Here is a 16172-nt window from a genome sequence, read left to right as displayed (position 1 = left end):
GCTTTTTAAAGGTGGCATAAGTGTTTCCTTCCATTTGCTGTTTTGATGTTCTGCATATACCAACACAAATTTTCTGATACCAACACAAAGTTTCTTATAAGGTTATGTCTTATTGGGCAGTTTATCTGAAACGTCTGGTTACTTTTGAGCATGGATATGTGATTTGGTCTGTCTTTGCCATCTTGATACTCTTATTCATCACAATTTTGACGTGGATGCTTTTGTTATTTACACTGGCATCGTTCTCATCATATTTGTGTAGTTTAAAGCATATCATTTTTCAGCGTTCATTCTTTATTGCTTTGGGCTCTCTGCTTTCAGTTACAGCTCTAATTACTTCAGGAGTTCCCATGGATCTATTGAAGGTCTTATTTTGTTTCAAAATTACTGCCTCTAGCTAGTAATTCCGGGGTTCAATGTACACAATATTACAAATAGACAATATCTGGAGATATCTGAAGATCCTTGTAAACCCAAGTACCCCTTGCTGTGTTGTGTGATTTCTTATCTGGTATTAATTTTGCAGAGCTGAATTCTGACAAGATAGAAGAGTTATTGATTGTTATCCTCCTTGGCTATTTCATTTCATTGTAGTTCTATTTTGTCTGGAGTTTGAGTTCATAAACTTGAAGTAATTTTTGACCCGGTGCGTTCTTTTGAGGCTGACATTAATCACCCTGAGAAATGGGATTGCCAGCTGGAAGATGCTAAAGTACTACTGTAAAATATTAAATCAACATACTGCCATTCTATGAAACTTTCCTGGTTCAGACACTGAATTTTTAAGTTGATTGCGACATATGTGTATGTTTTGTTATGACCTAGATAATAATTGCTAATTCTTTATTTGTGGCTCTTTCTCCCATTTCCCTGAAGTATTCACAGCTGTGCTAACAGAGCCCTGAATACAGTCAATGGGAGCATTTTGCTGCTTTAACAAGAAAGGACTTCAGCCTAATATCAAATTTTCCAGGCAAATGCTTACATGCTCAGTCATTTGTTTTCTTAAGGATATGATTTTTACTAGCAAGTAGTCAGCTCAGGTAAACAAAGAAAGAAAGAACACCTGTTGTATGGCTTCTCTTCTCTCCAAGGACCAAACTTTAAAAACCTCCTTTGTAGAATGCATTTCATTGCGCGGCACAAAAGCAGTAGCTCTTAGGAAGAGCTTTTCAGAGAGAACCCTTGTGATCTAATAACAAAAGACAAAACCTTCCTCGAAGTACTTACCTCCATTAGTATGGGTAAAAGAAAACATTCTTTGGATTAAGAAAAAAACTTATATTGCAAATGAGAATCATTTGATATCTCCAGCTAATTCGCTGTCTTGGAAGATTAATAGGAAAGAGAATTCTGAACAGACTCGATTTACTACTGCTTTGTGTGCCTATGTATGTGTGATTTGATGACATTTGGAGCTTGCTGTAAATTTATTCTTATAGAGCTGTACTGATTGACGTGGTGTGTTTTTCAGCTCCATCTCTTGTTTACATTGCATTTTGCCTTTTCGTTTGCAGTGTTCACTTCAAAATCATCACTGTACATGCTAAAACCAAACTACTTTCCTCTTAGTCTGCAAGGATTTTAATAGTAAACTGTGACAGGATTAAAACCTCCTCCTTTTTTTAATCATCAAATCACCCCATAGGATATGGTGTTACCAGGTTCTGCTTTGTGCAGAAGACAGGCTAAAATGGAACACAAGTGTCTTTAAATGTGAAAGGGAGAGGGCCATCAGAGCCTGCCAAACCTGCAGGCTTCTGTGTCATTGCCAAAGGTCTGGGGCTGTGGAAGTCTAAAAGGAAGGGAACACCTAGAGGAACAACAGCAGGATTTGTTTCCGTGAGACTTCTGTATGCTAAAGGGATCAGGAAGTACTGTGTGGCTGAAGTCACCACTGCAAGGTAGAGAATGTGTTGGCAAAGGTGATAGGAAAATGGTTCAAAATGCTATCCTTGCAAAAGGAGGAATAAAAAAATAAAGAACAATGTTGCTAGGAGTGTTTCCTGAATAATGGGACTGGGATTCTTGTAGTATTAAGGTGACTTTCTATATATATATATATATATGTATATATACCATATATCTGGCTATACCAGATTCAATGGGCTTGCTTAGTGTGCTAGTTTATTCCCTTACAAGGCAGTGAATTATTGTAAATACATCCATTCTTTCTAAAATAAAACATTGATATACATTGATTTAATATTATTCTTCATGCTGAGCTCTGCAGATAGGCTTATAAAATGTAAATGACATAGCTGCATTTCATATATATATATTTGACAACTCAAAAGATGACAGTGTATACAGAAAAGCAAGGGAATGAAGAAAAGCTTTCTCAGCTCTTGAGCTGTGTAAATCCAATGTTCATTTTTACAGTAGTTTTATTTTAAATCATGTGGCTGCAAGGCTGTTCGGGTTGGTGTGTTGAATTAGTTCCTCAAGTTTCATTGTCTGTCCGTGACAGAGTCATTAGCAAGGAAAAATCATCAGCTTTCTTAAGTTCATCACTCAACTGAAGAAAATAAGGGGTAATTAAGCATTGTGGGTTTTTGCAGCTTTAATTCCTGTTCATGGGGTAATCCCATGCTCCAGTTCGATAGTAAAGAGAAAATGAATCTGATTCTTAGCGACTATATTAGGGGCAGCTACTTGAAAAGCTGCTGCATAATTCAGGCTCAAAGCAACCTCACACAACTAGAGTAACAGAAGCAGCAGATTCATGGGTTAAAGCCTGGAGGTCTGGGTGTGGTCTCCTTGAGGTGATTACCATGGGGTTAGTTGATTATTGCAAGGAGAAGTCCAGTGGGTTTGGAGGATAGCACAGGAAGCTTGTGAAACCTGTTCTTCAGCTGTACCTGGTTGCAGTTATTTAAATCTCTTGATAGTGGTTCCCACAATCATCAGAACTCACCTGAGAAACATCTTAGTTCTCATAAGGAAGAAAACTTAATAAGAGAGCCAATAGGGGAGAGGGCATTCCCTAAAGCAAGGTCAAGTTCAGCGCTTCCAGTGAAAGGAAAATGCAAATATTGATATGAAAAGAAGTTAAGGAGTTGGACTTGATGATCCTTGTGGGCCCCTTCCAGCTGGGGATGTTCTGTTCTGTCCTCTAAGAAACGCACACCCACTCTTGCACATCTGTTGTATTGAACACAGTCAAGATGATTGGCAAGCACTTCAAAATAAATCATTCAGTCTGCATTTTCTGGAGAAAGCTTGCTTGTTGCCTTAAAGAAGAAAATCCTGTTATAAATCCATTTGTGCTTCCCTAGCACATGACTGCTTGTCCTAATTAACTGTAGTGCCTCATACAGGCTGGTGATGTGTCCCTACATACCCCTGCAACTAAAGCAGCTGAGCTGCCACCTGTTAATATGCTGCCCGCACCACTATATTAACCCAAGGGGCTGTTGTCTTTAGGTTGGTCTGGAAAGAATGGGAAAGAAATAGCAGCAGATGCAGAGCAGGAGAGGGCTCCAAGCGATGGCCCAAGAAGTACAGGGAAGAGCTAAGAGAAGGCAGGATGGGGAAGTTCAGAGAGGACAATTAAATAGAAAAGATAGTAAGCGTCAAAGCCTTCTTATAGTGCATGCTTATGTGCTCACTGATAAATGTCAGGTTTTGAGAACTGTTCAGCCAGAATTGTTGCCATGGTTGTGCGTCTTCCTGTATGATGGATCCCACATAGAACTTCAACTTCAGAATTGGAAAGTAAGTAATGCTTTATTAATTAAAAAAAAAAAAAAAGACATAATTATGGTACTCCATGGAATGCATTTGCTGGGCTTGCACTGAAGCTGCTGCTCAGGGACAAGCCCAGTAGAGAGAAAAGCAGCACACTGCCCTTCATGCACTGCCCTACCCCAATGGGACAAGGGAAGAGGAGAGAAAGAGTAAAGGGAAGAAAAACTTTTGGGCCAAAATGAAAAAAGTTAATAAGCGAAAAAAAGAAACAGAAAACAAAACAAGTGATGCAAAGGCATCCACCTCCCAGGGGTGGATGGATGCCCAGCCAGTTCCCAAGCAAAACAAAGACTTGCTCCTAAACCCACCAACCTCTTCCCTTCCTATCTGCTGAGCGTGTCAATGCATGGTGTGGGTGGTTCAGCTCATCCCTGCAGGGCAGAACTAGAGGCAGATGTGGCCCTGACACCGCATGAGCACTGCTCAGCCACAGCTAACTGGTGCACTGCCAGCGGTGCTCTTGGTCACAGGTCCAAAACAGCGCACCATACCAGCTGCTCTGAAGAAAAATAACTCCACCTCAGCCAGACCCAATGTGCTTGTGGGCTCCTCCGTTTACTGTCTGTTTCAAAAAGAAATACGTGAGAGGCAAAGAGATTACTTACTGGCCACAAGCTTTTGCATAGCTGGAAGTCCTTGCTTAATTTTTAGTGATTTAAAGGCTGTTATCAAATGTAGCATGGAACTGAAAGGAAAGAAAGGTGTTTAAATAGCATTTACTACCGGGTTTCTGTCAGGTTTTTAGTCAATATGCATTGTTCTTTAAAGACAATTGAAAAAAGGTGCTCAAATGGTTGAATAGAAGCTGTATTTGTAGTTGTTTCAGATGAATCTGACCCAAAGGGGTTTTTTTTACACCATGAAGTATATATGTTCTCAACAGAAAATTCTCATGTGCCTAGTCGATAATGTCTCTGTACCTGTGCTTAAGTGTACATTTTTGTTAGAAAGGGTACTGAGTTTCTAGACTATACTTGTATAAGCCATTAATAAAAAGCATTCTTACATTATTATTTCCAATATACTTGAGCCAAATCTTCAGATTAAAACCATTATGTGAGAACAAATTCTTGTCTTTTTCCCTTAGCTTAAACCTTTCTCAACTTTTAAGATGAGGCAGCTGAGCGGTGTAAATTTTAATGAAGAACTCCTTAATTACTGGCAGATACCCTCAGCTAGTAAAAAGGGTCATAACTGCCTTAAGTAACCTGATTTAAAGTAGTTAGAGGGATGGCTGAATGTGAGTGTACCTCTAGAAAGTTGTGCTGTTAAGTCTTATTAAAAATAATAGAATATTTCCCTTCACCTAATATGAGACATTGATAGGGATATTCTCCAGATTAATCAGCCATATGCAACATAGGCTTCTGATATAGAACTGTGTTTGGAAAGCTGTGATGGTCTGAGGGTGGCATGGTTATTCCCAATTCTCCCCGTAGCTTGAAGATTTTCCTTTTCATTCCAGATCTGAAGAATAGGTCTAGATGCTGGAAAGTTTGTCTGTATTTTTTCTGAATTAATGTATAATTTTATGTATTATTTCCCTTCACAGAAGTGAATTATCACAGATGCATTAATTTAGTTTAAACTATAGATCTCATTTAAGTACTATCCTTACTTAACTTTGCTTTGATAACATAAGATGTTTTGTCATTATAGATAACCAAATGATGAAATAGAATTAAGTATCCCTTAAGACATGTTGTATTATTTTTCTAATGTAACTCCAGTGAAAGCCTAGAATAAATCACAGTACTGAAAAAACAGGCTACTAATTTATTTCCTCATCTTAGTCTGTGGTTTGTGGCCAGAGCTGTTTTTTTCTGACGTCTCTTCCTGAATTCCTTTAGATCACTAGAAAGGAATCAATGGGAATCGATCCAATTTGTAGAACACAATTCTAATATTGATAGTAGTTTATATTCATTTGCTTCACTCTAATCTTTTATTAATGTTCATTTGCAAAATGCTGTTAATGCTGTTTCCTCCAAATGTTGTACCCCCTGGCAGATGATGATAGTGAAAGTCAGAGAAACTTAACAAAAAATAATGAAGTTTATGTTTTGGTATTAAATAAAGCAACAGTTTCGTAGTCAGACATTTTTCAGTAAGTGGCTTTAACTTCAGATAAAGTGTGATCGCTGTAGTATTTCAGATACATGTGATTCCTACAGTAGAAAGAAGTTGTGCCTGTAAAGGTCTTTTCAGCATTTATTTGTGTCAAGGAGGAAATGCGTTGGGGCATCAATACTGAATCATTTGGGGACTTTTAAGGATACATCTTCAGTAAGACATGGCATATAGACATCGCTCGCTGGTACGAAGGAAGCAATAACTGCGGGCATTACTTTCTGTTACTGGTGGTAAAAAAACATCAGTGGTGACCTTGTTGTGGCTTAACCCCAGTGTGCAGCTCAGCATCACACAGCCGCTAGCTTGTTCTCCCCACGTGGGACGGGGGAAGAATCAGAAAGGTAAAAGTGTGAGAACTTGGGTTGAGATAAAAACTGTTCACAAGGTAAAGCAAAAGCTGCACACCCAAGCAAGGCAGAAAAAGGAATTCCTTCACTGTTTCCCTCTGGCAGGCAGGTGTCAGCCACTTCCTGGAAAGCAGGGCTCAGCACGTAGGACGGTTCCTCGGGAAGACAAACGCCATCGCTCCAAATGTCCACCCTTCCTCCTCCTTTACCCCATATTTATTGTTCAGCACAACTCCACATGGTGTGGGACAGCCTGGGCAGCTGGTCCAGCTGTCCTGGCTGTGTCCCCTCCCTGCTCCTGGTGCACCCCCAGCCTCCTCGCTGGCAAGGCAGCACCAGGAGCTGGGACGTCCTTGGCTCTACATGAGCACTGCTCTGCCCCAACTGGAACATTGGCAGGTTATCACCGCTGTTTTCATCAAAAATCCAAAACACACCGTTGTGTGAGCCTCTGTCAAGAAAATTAACTCTGTCCGAGCTAAAACCATGACAGACCTTCATATAAATAGTTGAGCCATGTCTAAAAGAATGTGTAATACAATATTTGAGGCTAGGGTTGCACCAAGCATGTGAATGTAAGTAGCTGTGAAAGTAAATGTGAATGATAGGTTTAAGGTGTTAGTAGGCAAGCCAATGAAAAGCAAGTATTTAGGATTTGGATTTTCTGATAATTTTAAAGATAATTAAAGATGGGTAAATGAAATCATAAATGGTGTTTAGCAGCTACTGTGGCAGTCCAATAAAATACAATAAGTTACAGATTTTTAAGTGGAAATTTCATTGGAAAAGTTTCCACACATTGACATAAATCTTTGGTGCTATCCATCTTCAGTTGGACAACCTAAACCTGTTCAGAACTTTTGTGATTAAGCCAAATCCTCCTGCTGCTTCACAGGTGGTGTCTGTGCTTGGGTTGCACTGACTAAACCTGAAACCCTTCCCCTAAGAATCTAGACCACTCACTCTTGGGAAACCTAGCACTCTCTTATCAAGTCAATCTCTCTCTCTCTCTATATATATATATACATACATATTTTTTAATGCCATAAGGTACTTGCCTAAGTGAATGAATGGTGGCTCCAGAGATGGCCATGAAAAGAGTAAAGGAGACTTTTTTCATCATGGTGAGGGGCTCCCTCTCTCAAATGAGGCATAGCTCAAATGCTTCTCCTGTGAAAGAAAAGTGTTATAGCAACTAATAAAAAAAAAAAAATGGGGTTTTCCTTTTTCCCTTTTTCTTTGGTGGTCAAGGGTTCGCTTTTCATGTTCCTCTTCAAAAAAAAAAAAAAAAAAAAGTAAAAATAAAAAATAAAACTCCTTTTATTTAAAGTTTTACATACTTAAAAGTAAAAATTGTTTTCTGTGTAACAAAATGCTGTCTTTTTGTTTCTTTTTTCTTTTTTATATTTTAATGAGTCAACCAATTACTGATTAGCCATCTTTTAAAGTGTAAGTTTTATTTCTGACTTTTCTGAGCAGTTGGTATGTCAGAGACCTTGGTTTAAATTCCTTCTGTCTGATAGAGATATTCAACCAAGACATATAAATTTACTGGAGGGTTGTTTTGAGGGACGTCTCTGTCAGTTCTGTGAAACCTCTACCCCTTTTATTATTCTGAACTTGGCGAGAGCCCAGCTGTAGAGTGATTATGGCATTTCTCTGAGGGATGGGACTCTGAGTTCAGCCCCTGCTTTGAGCCAGACTGAGCTCTAAATTTTTCATACATCAGGTGAATTGTTCCAGGCTATCACATTCATTTCCTTCACTTATTGGTTTGTTTGTTGTTATTTTTGTTGTGTTTTGTTTTTGTTTTTCATGGTAATTAGTTCAAAAAGTATAGTCATCTAAAATTATTCATAATATTTAGCAAAGCCAAGTGGAAAATCAGCTGATCCTACAGCAAGGAATTAATGAGAAAATAGATCACATCTTAACATCCAGGTCCTTTGCCTCACAGTCAACAGAATGCCTTTGTGGCAGTCTAATGGTGAAATGTGCCATTTCAGTCAATGGTACTTATTTCTTTTAACAAGGACTCGGAAGCAAAGGAATAGCATTCAGCTCAGTGCAGGGGGCCAAAGCCTTAAATGCAAGACTTGAGTGCAGACTTATCCTTCAGTGAAATGGGGAGAATTCACCCATAGCAAGTACTGAACTTCAGTGATATTCCTTAGCAAAAGCAGTTTCCACATGTAATTTAGCATTAGCTGAGTATTGTGTTCTTTATGACCAGGCTGAAAAGTAGCATTTCTCAAAGAACGTGAGAGGGAATAATGTCTCGTGTGCTTTTGAATCATAAATAATAAGGGTATTGTCGTTAGCAAATATCATATGTATATATATATGAGTAGTGTTAAAAAAGAGACTAATCTTCTCATTTCCATCACCGGCAGGGACTGAAGGCAAGATTTTCATGCCTAAATGGCTGCAAGTAGTTGTAGCATAGGTTTAGAGCTTCTGCTCTCATGTCCTGTTGGCTGGAGTAAATGCAGAGTTCCTGAAATGGAAACTGCTCATGTTTAAAGCCCACAGTGAGTCTCGCTAAAGGTCAATAGCAGTGGCTGTTTTGTGAGAGGTCTGCTACGCAGAGGGTTGGCCCACTGTGGGGAATGCCATGTCCTAGGGAGCATCTTGGACAAAACAGGCCAATTCATTTAGTAATCATATTTTGCACATGACGGCATGCCTTAGGCTCTCATGTAGAACACACCAGGAGATTTCGGTGTGTCTCCTTTCTTAATCATTTTGTGTAGTGTGCAGTTAAATCTCCTAGAAAGCGATTCATCTTTCAGAATGACGATCGGCAGGTTCATTGCTTGAAATCCCAGTCTGAGCTTTCTATAGTTGGCTATAAACAGTTGCCCGAAAGAAAGTATGCACAGGCTCTGCCTCTTCACTTAATAAAAAAGTCCCATCCTTCTGTCCTTTACTGCTGTAAATTTAAAACTGTGACCCAATCAACCCTTGAATGCATGTAAGAGAACAATCTGGAGAAGCGAAGTGTCGGACCCATCACTCTACAGCAATTTTCAGAGCAGGCTTTAAAGATGTATGTGACATTGGCCATTAGTGAGCCAGCAAAGATAAATGGACCAATAAATGAACATATTTCACTTTTTTCATCTGCCAAGATGAAACACCATCTTGGCGGAGGGTTTGTTTTTTTTTTTAATTTGCACAACAGTAATTTAAAAGGCATGCTGTCAATTCTTTTAATTGACTATTTTTTAAATAAATATTTTTTCCAGTGTGTCCCTTCAACTGGATTGATCCTGAGGATTTTGGTTTTCTTTTTGCTTTCCTTCAAGAATTCCTTTAAAAAGCTATGGATTTGTAAGGATGCTGTCTCTATAAAAGTACTTAGCGGACAAATGGAGAATATAAAAGTTCAGCATCACATTTTAAAAATTAGATTGACTGAGTAAGTAAAATTCTGTGTCCAAAAAGAAAAACTGCTTTTGTTTTTTTTGTAGTTTAATTTCATACATAGTTGCTTTAGGAATTTTGTGAAGCCAAGATGATTTTTAACAGCAAGTGTATTTTATTGAAAAGGAACATTTACTTTCAGTCGTTATGAAAGTCCAGAATACATGTCTGTTTGTGTGTGTGAGTAAAACAGATCTTTCGTATTCACAGTCTTTAAAATCATTAATAAATTGTCTGACACCTGTCAACAAGAAGAAACGCAGCCTATTGTGTGAGTGATATCTTGAGAACAGATTTGCTTCTTGCAGCTTTTTTAAACAAAATACGAATGTTGCTTTTTAGATGTTATATACTGAACATCGCTTAATATCAAAAGTAAATTAAAAATATAATTAAAGTTTAATTTGCAGTTTCACAGCTACAGACAAGTCAAAAGATCTAGTGATATTGACGACAAATTCCTTTGGGCTGTCCTGTTTTGTTTTCAGGGCCACTGGGGTTTTTATTTTATTTTTTGCTTTGAATTATTTAGTTCATTATTATGAGTTACCTTCACAGTGCTTTGTGGTGTTTTGATCAGCAATTGATCTTGGAGACTTAAAACACATGTCCATTTGTGTTTAGCTGACCAGCTGTCTGTCTTTTCTTTTTTTAATGTGACATTAAAATTGAGTGTTTCTTTGCAAGCATCTTTCAGCTCAGAAAATGCATCCTACTTCCTATGCTGCGTAACTGTTGCCCTTTCACAGAGGAGCCCTGCCCCTTTCTCCTGCCCCATCCTCCAGGAGAGGTAGAGCAGCCCCGCTTGCTTGCCAAGGCACAGTTGTCCCCCCTTCCCGTCATCCCCTCTCCGCAAAGAGGTGAAGTCCCCTGGGTCCGTAATTGCCAGGAGATGAAGCGATGATGGCGAGTGATCACAGTCAATAGCTTTGATTAACAATAAGGTGGAAAATTAGCAATGCTAGCATTCAGCTCCCCTGCCTCCCCGTCCCCATATGCTCACCACAGCCTGCGCGGGCTGGTGGGCTGGGTGGCCACCGCACAGCTCAGGCAGCAAAGTGGGAGCTGAGGTGCAGGAGGAGAGCTGGAGAAGGCAGAGGGGGACAGAGGGCAGCATTTGGGGACCCAGGGCCATGCTCTTGTCTGCTTTTCGCTGGGCAGCACTACGCAGGCGGGGGAAGGACAAAGTGTGCTGCGTGCTGGCACTGTGGCTCTTGTTGTCATGTGTGGATTTAATTGTGTCTGGACGTGTTTTGATCGAAATGGCAATTCCTGTTACTCCTATGACCCCATCAGCAGCTCTGGTGTTGTTTCCGACAGACTCCGACGACCTAGAGAGGGGAAACGACAGTGGAACACCACGCCCCACCTCTGATAATGGTGACAATTCGCTGGGCTACACAGGTAGAGTGCAAATTTCCAAAATATTCCTGACTATCTACTTCTTACACTTTCCACCTGAATCTGCTATTACCACCTGTACATAATTTTTTAACCGTCATTGCTAGCTGGTTTTCTTTCACCACCACCCTAGAAGTTCAATGTTGTTAGAACTGTCGGGAATTATTTTGCTTTTTAACTAATCAGGATGACTGTCTTTTATTGTGTGTTACAGTACATTTCAGTTATTTAAGTGTTTAAAGTCTTTTTCTATTGTTGAAACAATGCACTCATTATTTTCCTTCAGACTGTGTATATTAGTGCACAAGGCAATCTGTCATCTCAGAACAATTTTTCCAAAGACCAAAAGCAGGGATTTCTCCATAAGGTTTTCTTAACACGCACACACACACTGCCTGCACTGCTTAATTTCTGTTGTAAACTGAAGTGAAATATATTGCAGCGGGGAAGAGAAGTCCAAATGAAATTAAAATGTGTTTGGAGAAGAATCTGTTTCACTGACTTCTGTTTTACATAAACTAGAGAAACGTGTCTCTAGGCCAAATAAGAGCCACAGATAAGCAGCCTCCTGTGCGGAGGTGCAGCAGGGATCTTTCAGGGACCCAATTCTGCAGCTCCTCTTTGCACAGTGAAGTGACACCCAGCTCCAGGAGCTGTGCTGCTGACCACAACCTGGGCTCAGCAACAGAACTGTTGAGCACAGAATTTTCTTGAAAGACGCGTGCTCCAGAGTAGTGGCAGGCTCTAGACCTAAATAACTCTTAGATTATGAAGGTAAGTATTAAGTCTTCTATTAGGAGCAACTTTTGGTAAGGGAAAGAAGGGAATGAAGAAGGAAGGAATCTGTTGGATATTTAACTGAAAAACATTCTGTAAATACTTTATCAGTGGATTATTAGTGCAACGACTCCTCTCACACTGTATAAAACTGTGTATAGCCAAGTGATTAACAAAAGTGTTTGAGTCAATATGCATAAATAAGAGAGTCTTACATGATACGAGAAGAGAATAGGCAGATGTAGGAGAGGGGGAGTAATTTCTTATCCATTCATAAAACTTTGTCTGTTATACACCACTTACATGATTATAGCTTTCATGATCTACCCCTTGCAATCATCCCTGCATGTGGTCTAAAACCTTGACACACAATTGTATTCCAGTTTCAAATACCTTTCTAGTAAAAGGGCAAGAAAGCAAAGCAATACAAATCCTCTCTCAGTCAAGAAAACTAATGCCTTCTTAGAAAAACATAGCAGGAACCATGATGCATGTGAATTACTTGGACTTTTCTACCTTCTGAATATTCCAATTTTTTTCTACATGTACCCCCTTTCTCTGAGTTTGGAACATCAACCCTTCCTGATGGATGTACAGCGACTCATCCTACTCAGAAAGTGAAAATTAATATAGGTTAAAGACATCTTCTTTTAACTCACTCTTAGATTTTTATTTTCTTTTTCCTTCAGAAAACAAGGCTGGGAACTGTAATCCTTGGGTCCTGTGTTTAAACAGCCATGTTTGAGACCACAAGCCTGTCTGTAGTGTTAATCATCTCCCCTAGTTTTACATGGGGGTCCCTCTGGCCTGGGAATGGCTGCAGCCCTGCAGCACCCTCCACACAGGACAGTCATGGATAACTGCCCTGGCCCCACAGCCCATGGACCTGAGAGAGTGAGGTCTGCCGTGAGTGCCATGTTGACAGGAATAGCAGGGATGGGATTTAACACCCCACTGGTGCCTTTCTGAGAGGGGCTGCAGGCTTCCCTGCTTCCTCAGCGCAGGACCTGCCACTGCAAGCATGCCCGGGTGGGTGATGGATGTCAGGTGGTGCAAGTGCTGCCTGGTCCCACCACGCAAAAGGAATGTATATAAGATGTATAAGGCAGTGGTGATGTGAGAGTGTTTCCTGAGCAGAGCACGGTCCCTTCTCCAGGAGGAGCCTTCTCCCATACCCACACACACCTGGGTACGACATCCAAGGTCAGCCTTTGCAGGGGATTGCCACCACCGAACCTGCCACCAAGAGACTAATGGGGGTCGCAAGGGAGGACTTTAAAACTCAAACCCCAGTCTGGTTGTTCCCTGGAGGCTCTCAGGATCTTAACTCAGAGACTGTGTTTTAGTAGGTGTTTTCCAAGAAAACATAAAAGTCAGGATTGAGTTAGAAGCAAACACAAGCTGAACAAAAAGGAAAACTGAGAGGACAGCTCTATTTGTTTCATTGGAGTTTTTGTGCCTTTATTTGAATGAAGACTGAATGAAGGAAAGACCAAGTTTTTCATGTTTAAAGATTTAATGATGCATTGTTTTTCCTCCCCTATGTAATAATAATCGGTAGCACTGTGTGTGTATGCCCTGGCTTATGTGGAAAAGCCCTGGGGTATTTATTAAAACTAATCCAACAGGTTTCTATAGCAATCAGTAAGTATTTATAAAAATAACATTGACTGTAACATGGTCTTACAGGTGAAATTGCTTTTTTTTTTTTTCCCCTAATTTGTGGGTGTGTCCAGTTTATGTAGCAATATGAAATTCCTGGATTTTACAGAAATATTTTTGATATTGTTTTTTGTTCTCTGTTGCTTATTAGAATTGCATTCTCTGAAGGGAAAACCATTCCAGAAGTTGTTTGTACTGAAAATTCTCTGACTTATTCCTAAAATCACTCAGATTAAGTGCAGGATGTCTAGACCCATTATCAGAAAAAGTGCATCCATTTATTTTTAATTCCATATTTATCTTCAGACAGTGTCTAAATGCACACAAAACAAACATAAGCTGATAAATGGTGTCATACAGTGGGAACATACTTTTTTAATGCATGTTAAGAGCAATGATACAACTATAGGGTGTTTCTCCCTTCCAGTTCCACGTAAGTTTAGCTGTGAGGCAAAGAAGGAAAACACTTGCTCATGTGGCAAGTTTCAGCGTTCATTTTTTCTACATATTTTTCTTTCCATACATGCTTTTCAGGATGAATATATGCAGCTGTTTCATACTGTTCTTAAGTGGATATACATGACTCCTACAAAGTGTTTCAGTATGTTCTCCTAAAGCCACTTTAAATCAGGAGAAATATTTTCTCTATCCCACTGGGTTCTAGTGTCTCCACTCTGGATCTGAATACTTGCTTTGAGAAGTAACCACACAACAAGTAGGAAGCACATCACTTTAAGAGAGGAGAGAGGAATGACTAACCTAAGCTATTTCAAATAAAGATTGAAATTGTTGATAAATTTCAAGGCAGTTATCGTGGGAAAGTGATGAGTTTCTATTTGATTTTCCATGATTCTTAGTATGTTACAGGACTCAATTCTATTTTTTTTCTGCTAATCAGTATTGTTGTATCCAATATATTGTTACACTTTTTATATATCATCAGGTTTTTATTATAATTGTAATTAGACCCAAATGGAGAGGCTATATAGTCATATATATTAAAGATGATCAGTGTTGAAAAGTATTTACAATGTAAGTAAAAAGGGGGTGAAAAAAATTAGAAAGGAAGAGGTGTAACTGCACCCACTCAGTCATTGAGGCTTATTCCATATGCAAGGCACTAATATTAGACTTAAGGAGTTTATATGAAAATTTTCTATTGCATATTTGATATGAGAGAAATGTTAAGAATAAAAAATATTTAAAAGCTGGTGTGACCATCTATATAGCATAATGAAGATGGTAGATATACCTGGATTGATTCAGCAAAGGTTTTATGGTTAGAAACAACAACGACAGCAACAACAACAAAACACCAAAAAATTGTAAATATGTGAGTTGAAAGAATTGAGTTAGGAAGACTACCTTGTCTGCATCTTCACAAAAGACCAATTCTACTCTGTCAAGGTCAGCATGGAAAATAATTGCATAGTTAAGATAATAATAAAAATCTGAATGACTATTTTAACTATGTGCTTAAAGAACAGGCCAGATCAGAGCATGAAAGCATATGTTTTAAATACATTCTCTTGTATTTAATTTACGGTAAGGAGGGACACCTGAAGCAGTTTTCTGAAATGCTTTATAATTATACCTGCTTCTCTGTAAAGACTTTAAGGGAACCTTAGGTGACTAGCAACAATGTAGATATTTAAAGATGATGGTAATTAATCCTACCCATTCTATGAGTTTGGATCTAGATGCTGAAAGGAGAACCAGGTGGTAGGACTGAGCATCAGAGTATATAACGACATCTTTATTAATGAACAGGGAAGGCAGAGGGATGGAAGTAAGGGTTCAGTTCTTTGTCATGCTTAGGCTGCAGAGATGTCAGACAAAGCCTATTGTTTGGACAGTTGTTGTATTTAGATTAGAAAGAAATCCCCAAGTTACCCATCGTTATTTTTGTCATTAGAATCCTGGAGATATGTACAGAGACAAACAGGAAAAAGAAGGGAATCAAGGAAATGATGTAGGAGACTTACCACTGAATATCAGAGGGGATACATAGAAAATCATCCAACTAAGATAGCAGAGAAACTCCGTATGGGAAGGAGATGGAGAATTTGGAAGGAGGTTCATAGAAGGAAGGGTGTGAAATAACATCAGGATTTCCAAGAGAAGAGCTTGTGGTTAGTGGTCAAAAAGAACAGATGACGTGCTGAATGATGTCCCTGTATGCCTGAGAAGCTTTGAGAGCCACAACCCTGCAGCAGGGAGTAAGGAAACCTGAATAAGAACATAGAATAAAGCAGCCTTGACTAAAACTATCAAATGTATTTTTCTATTTAATAGTTGATTGCTTCTGTAAGAGCAGATTTTCAAGAAAATAGTAAAGTAATCAATATTTCCACATCAGAGTTCACATATATTTTGCCAGCCTGAACAGTTAAGTAACTGTTCACTTTTTGGGCTTCTTTTTTCATCCACAAAATAGCACCAGGGCATTTAACATCAAGTATGAGCCTCGATAGTTTTCCGCATAATCAATGGCTGAAAAGCAATCTCTAAGATTGCATTGTGCTGTGTTATTGAAGTGTGCGTATGCATTATATTCCAGAAAGTACCACATTTCCTGTTAAATCAGCTGTGACATAAATATTGGGGATCATTAAACAGATCACAAAGTATTGCTTGTGTTACAGAGACCAGAATGATGACTTGTTAAATTAACAC

The 16172-nt window shown here is 39.1% G+C and overlaps 1 protein-coding gene across 5 annotated transcripts in view; it reads left to right on the top strand.

Moving 5' to 3' along the window:
* Nucleotides 1-16172, top strand: part of ROBO1 (roundabout guidance receptor 1) — a 701438-nt gene that overhangs the window by 302262 nt on the left and 383004 nt on the right. For all 5 annotated transcript variants that reach the window (XM_040566451.1, XM_040566469.1, XM_040566441.1 and 2 more), the window contains exon 3: nt 10977-11060. In XM_040566451.1, coding sequence (XP_040422385.1) covers nt 10977-11060 — 84 coding nt within the window. The remainder of the gene's footprint in view (nt 1-10976; nt 11061-16172) is intronic.

The sequence above is a fragment of the Cygnus olor genome, chromosome 1 (assembly GCF_009769625.2).
Source record: "Cygnus olor isolate bCygOlo1 chromosome 1, bCygOlo1.pri.v2, whole genome shotgun sequence".
NCBI lineage: Eukaryota > Metazoa > Chordata > Aves > Anseriformes > Anatidae > Cygnus > Cygnus olor.
This window is presented reverse-complemented; position numbering and strand designations above follow the sequence as displayed.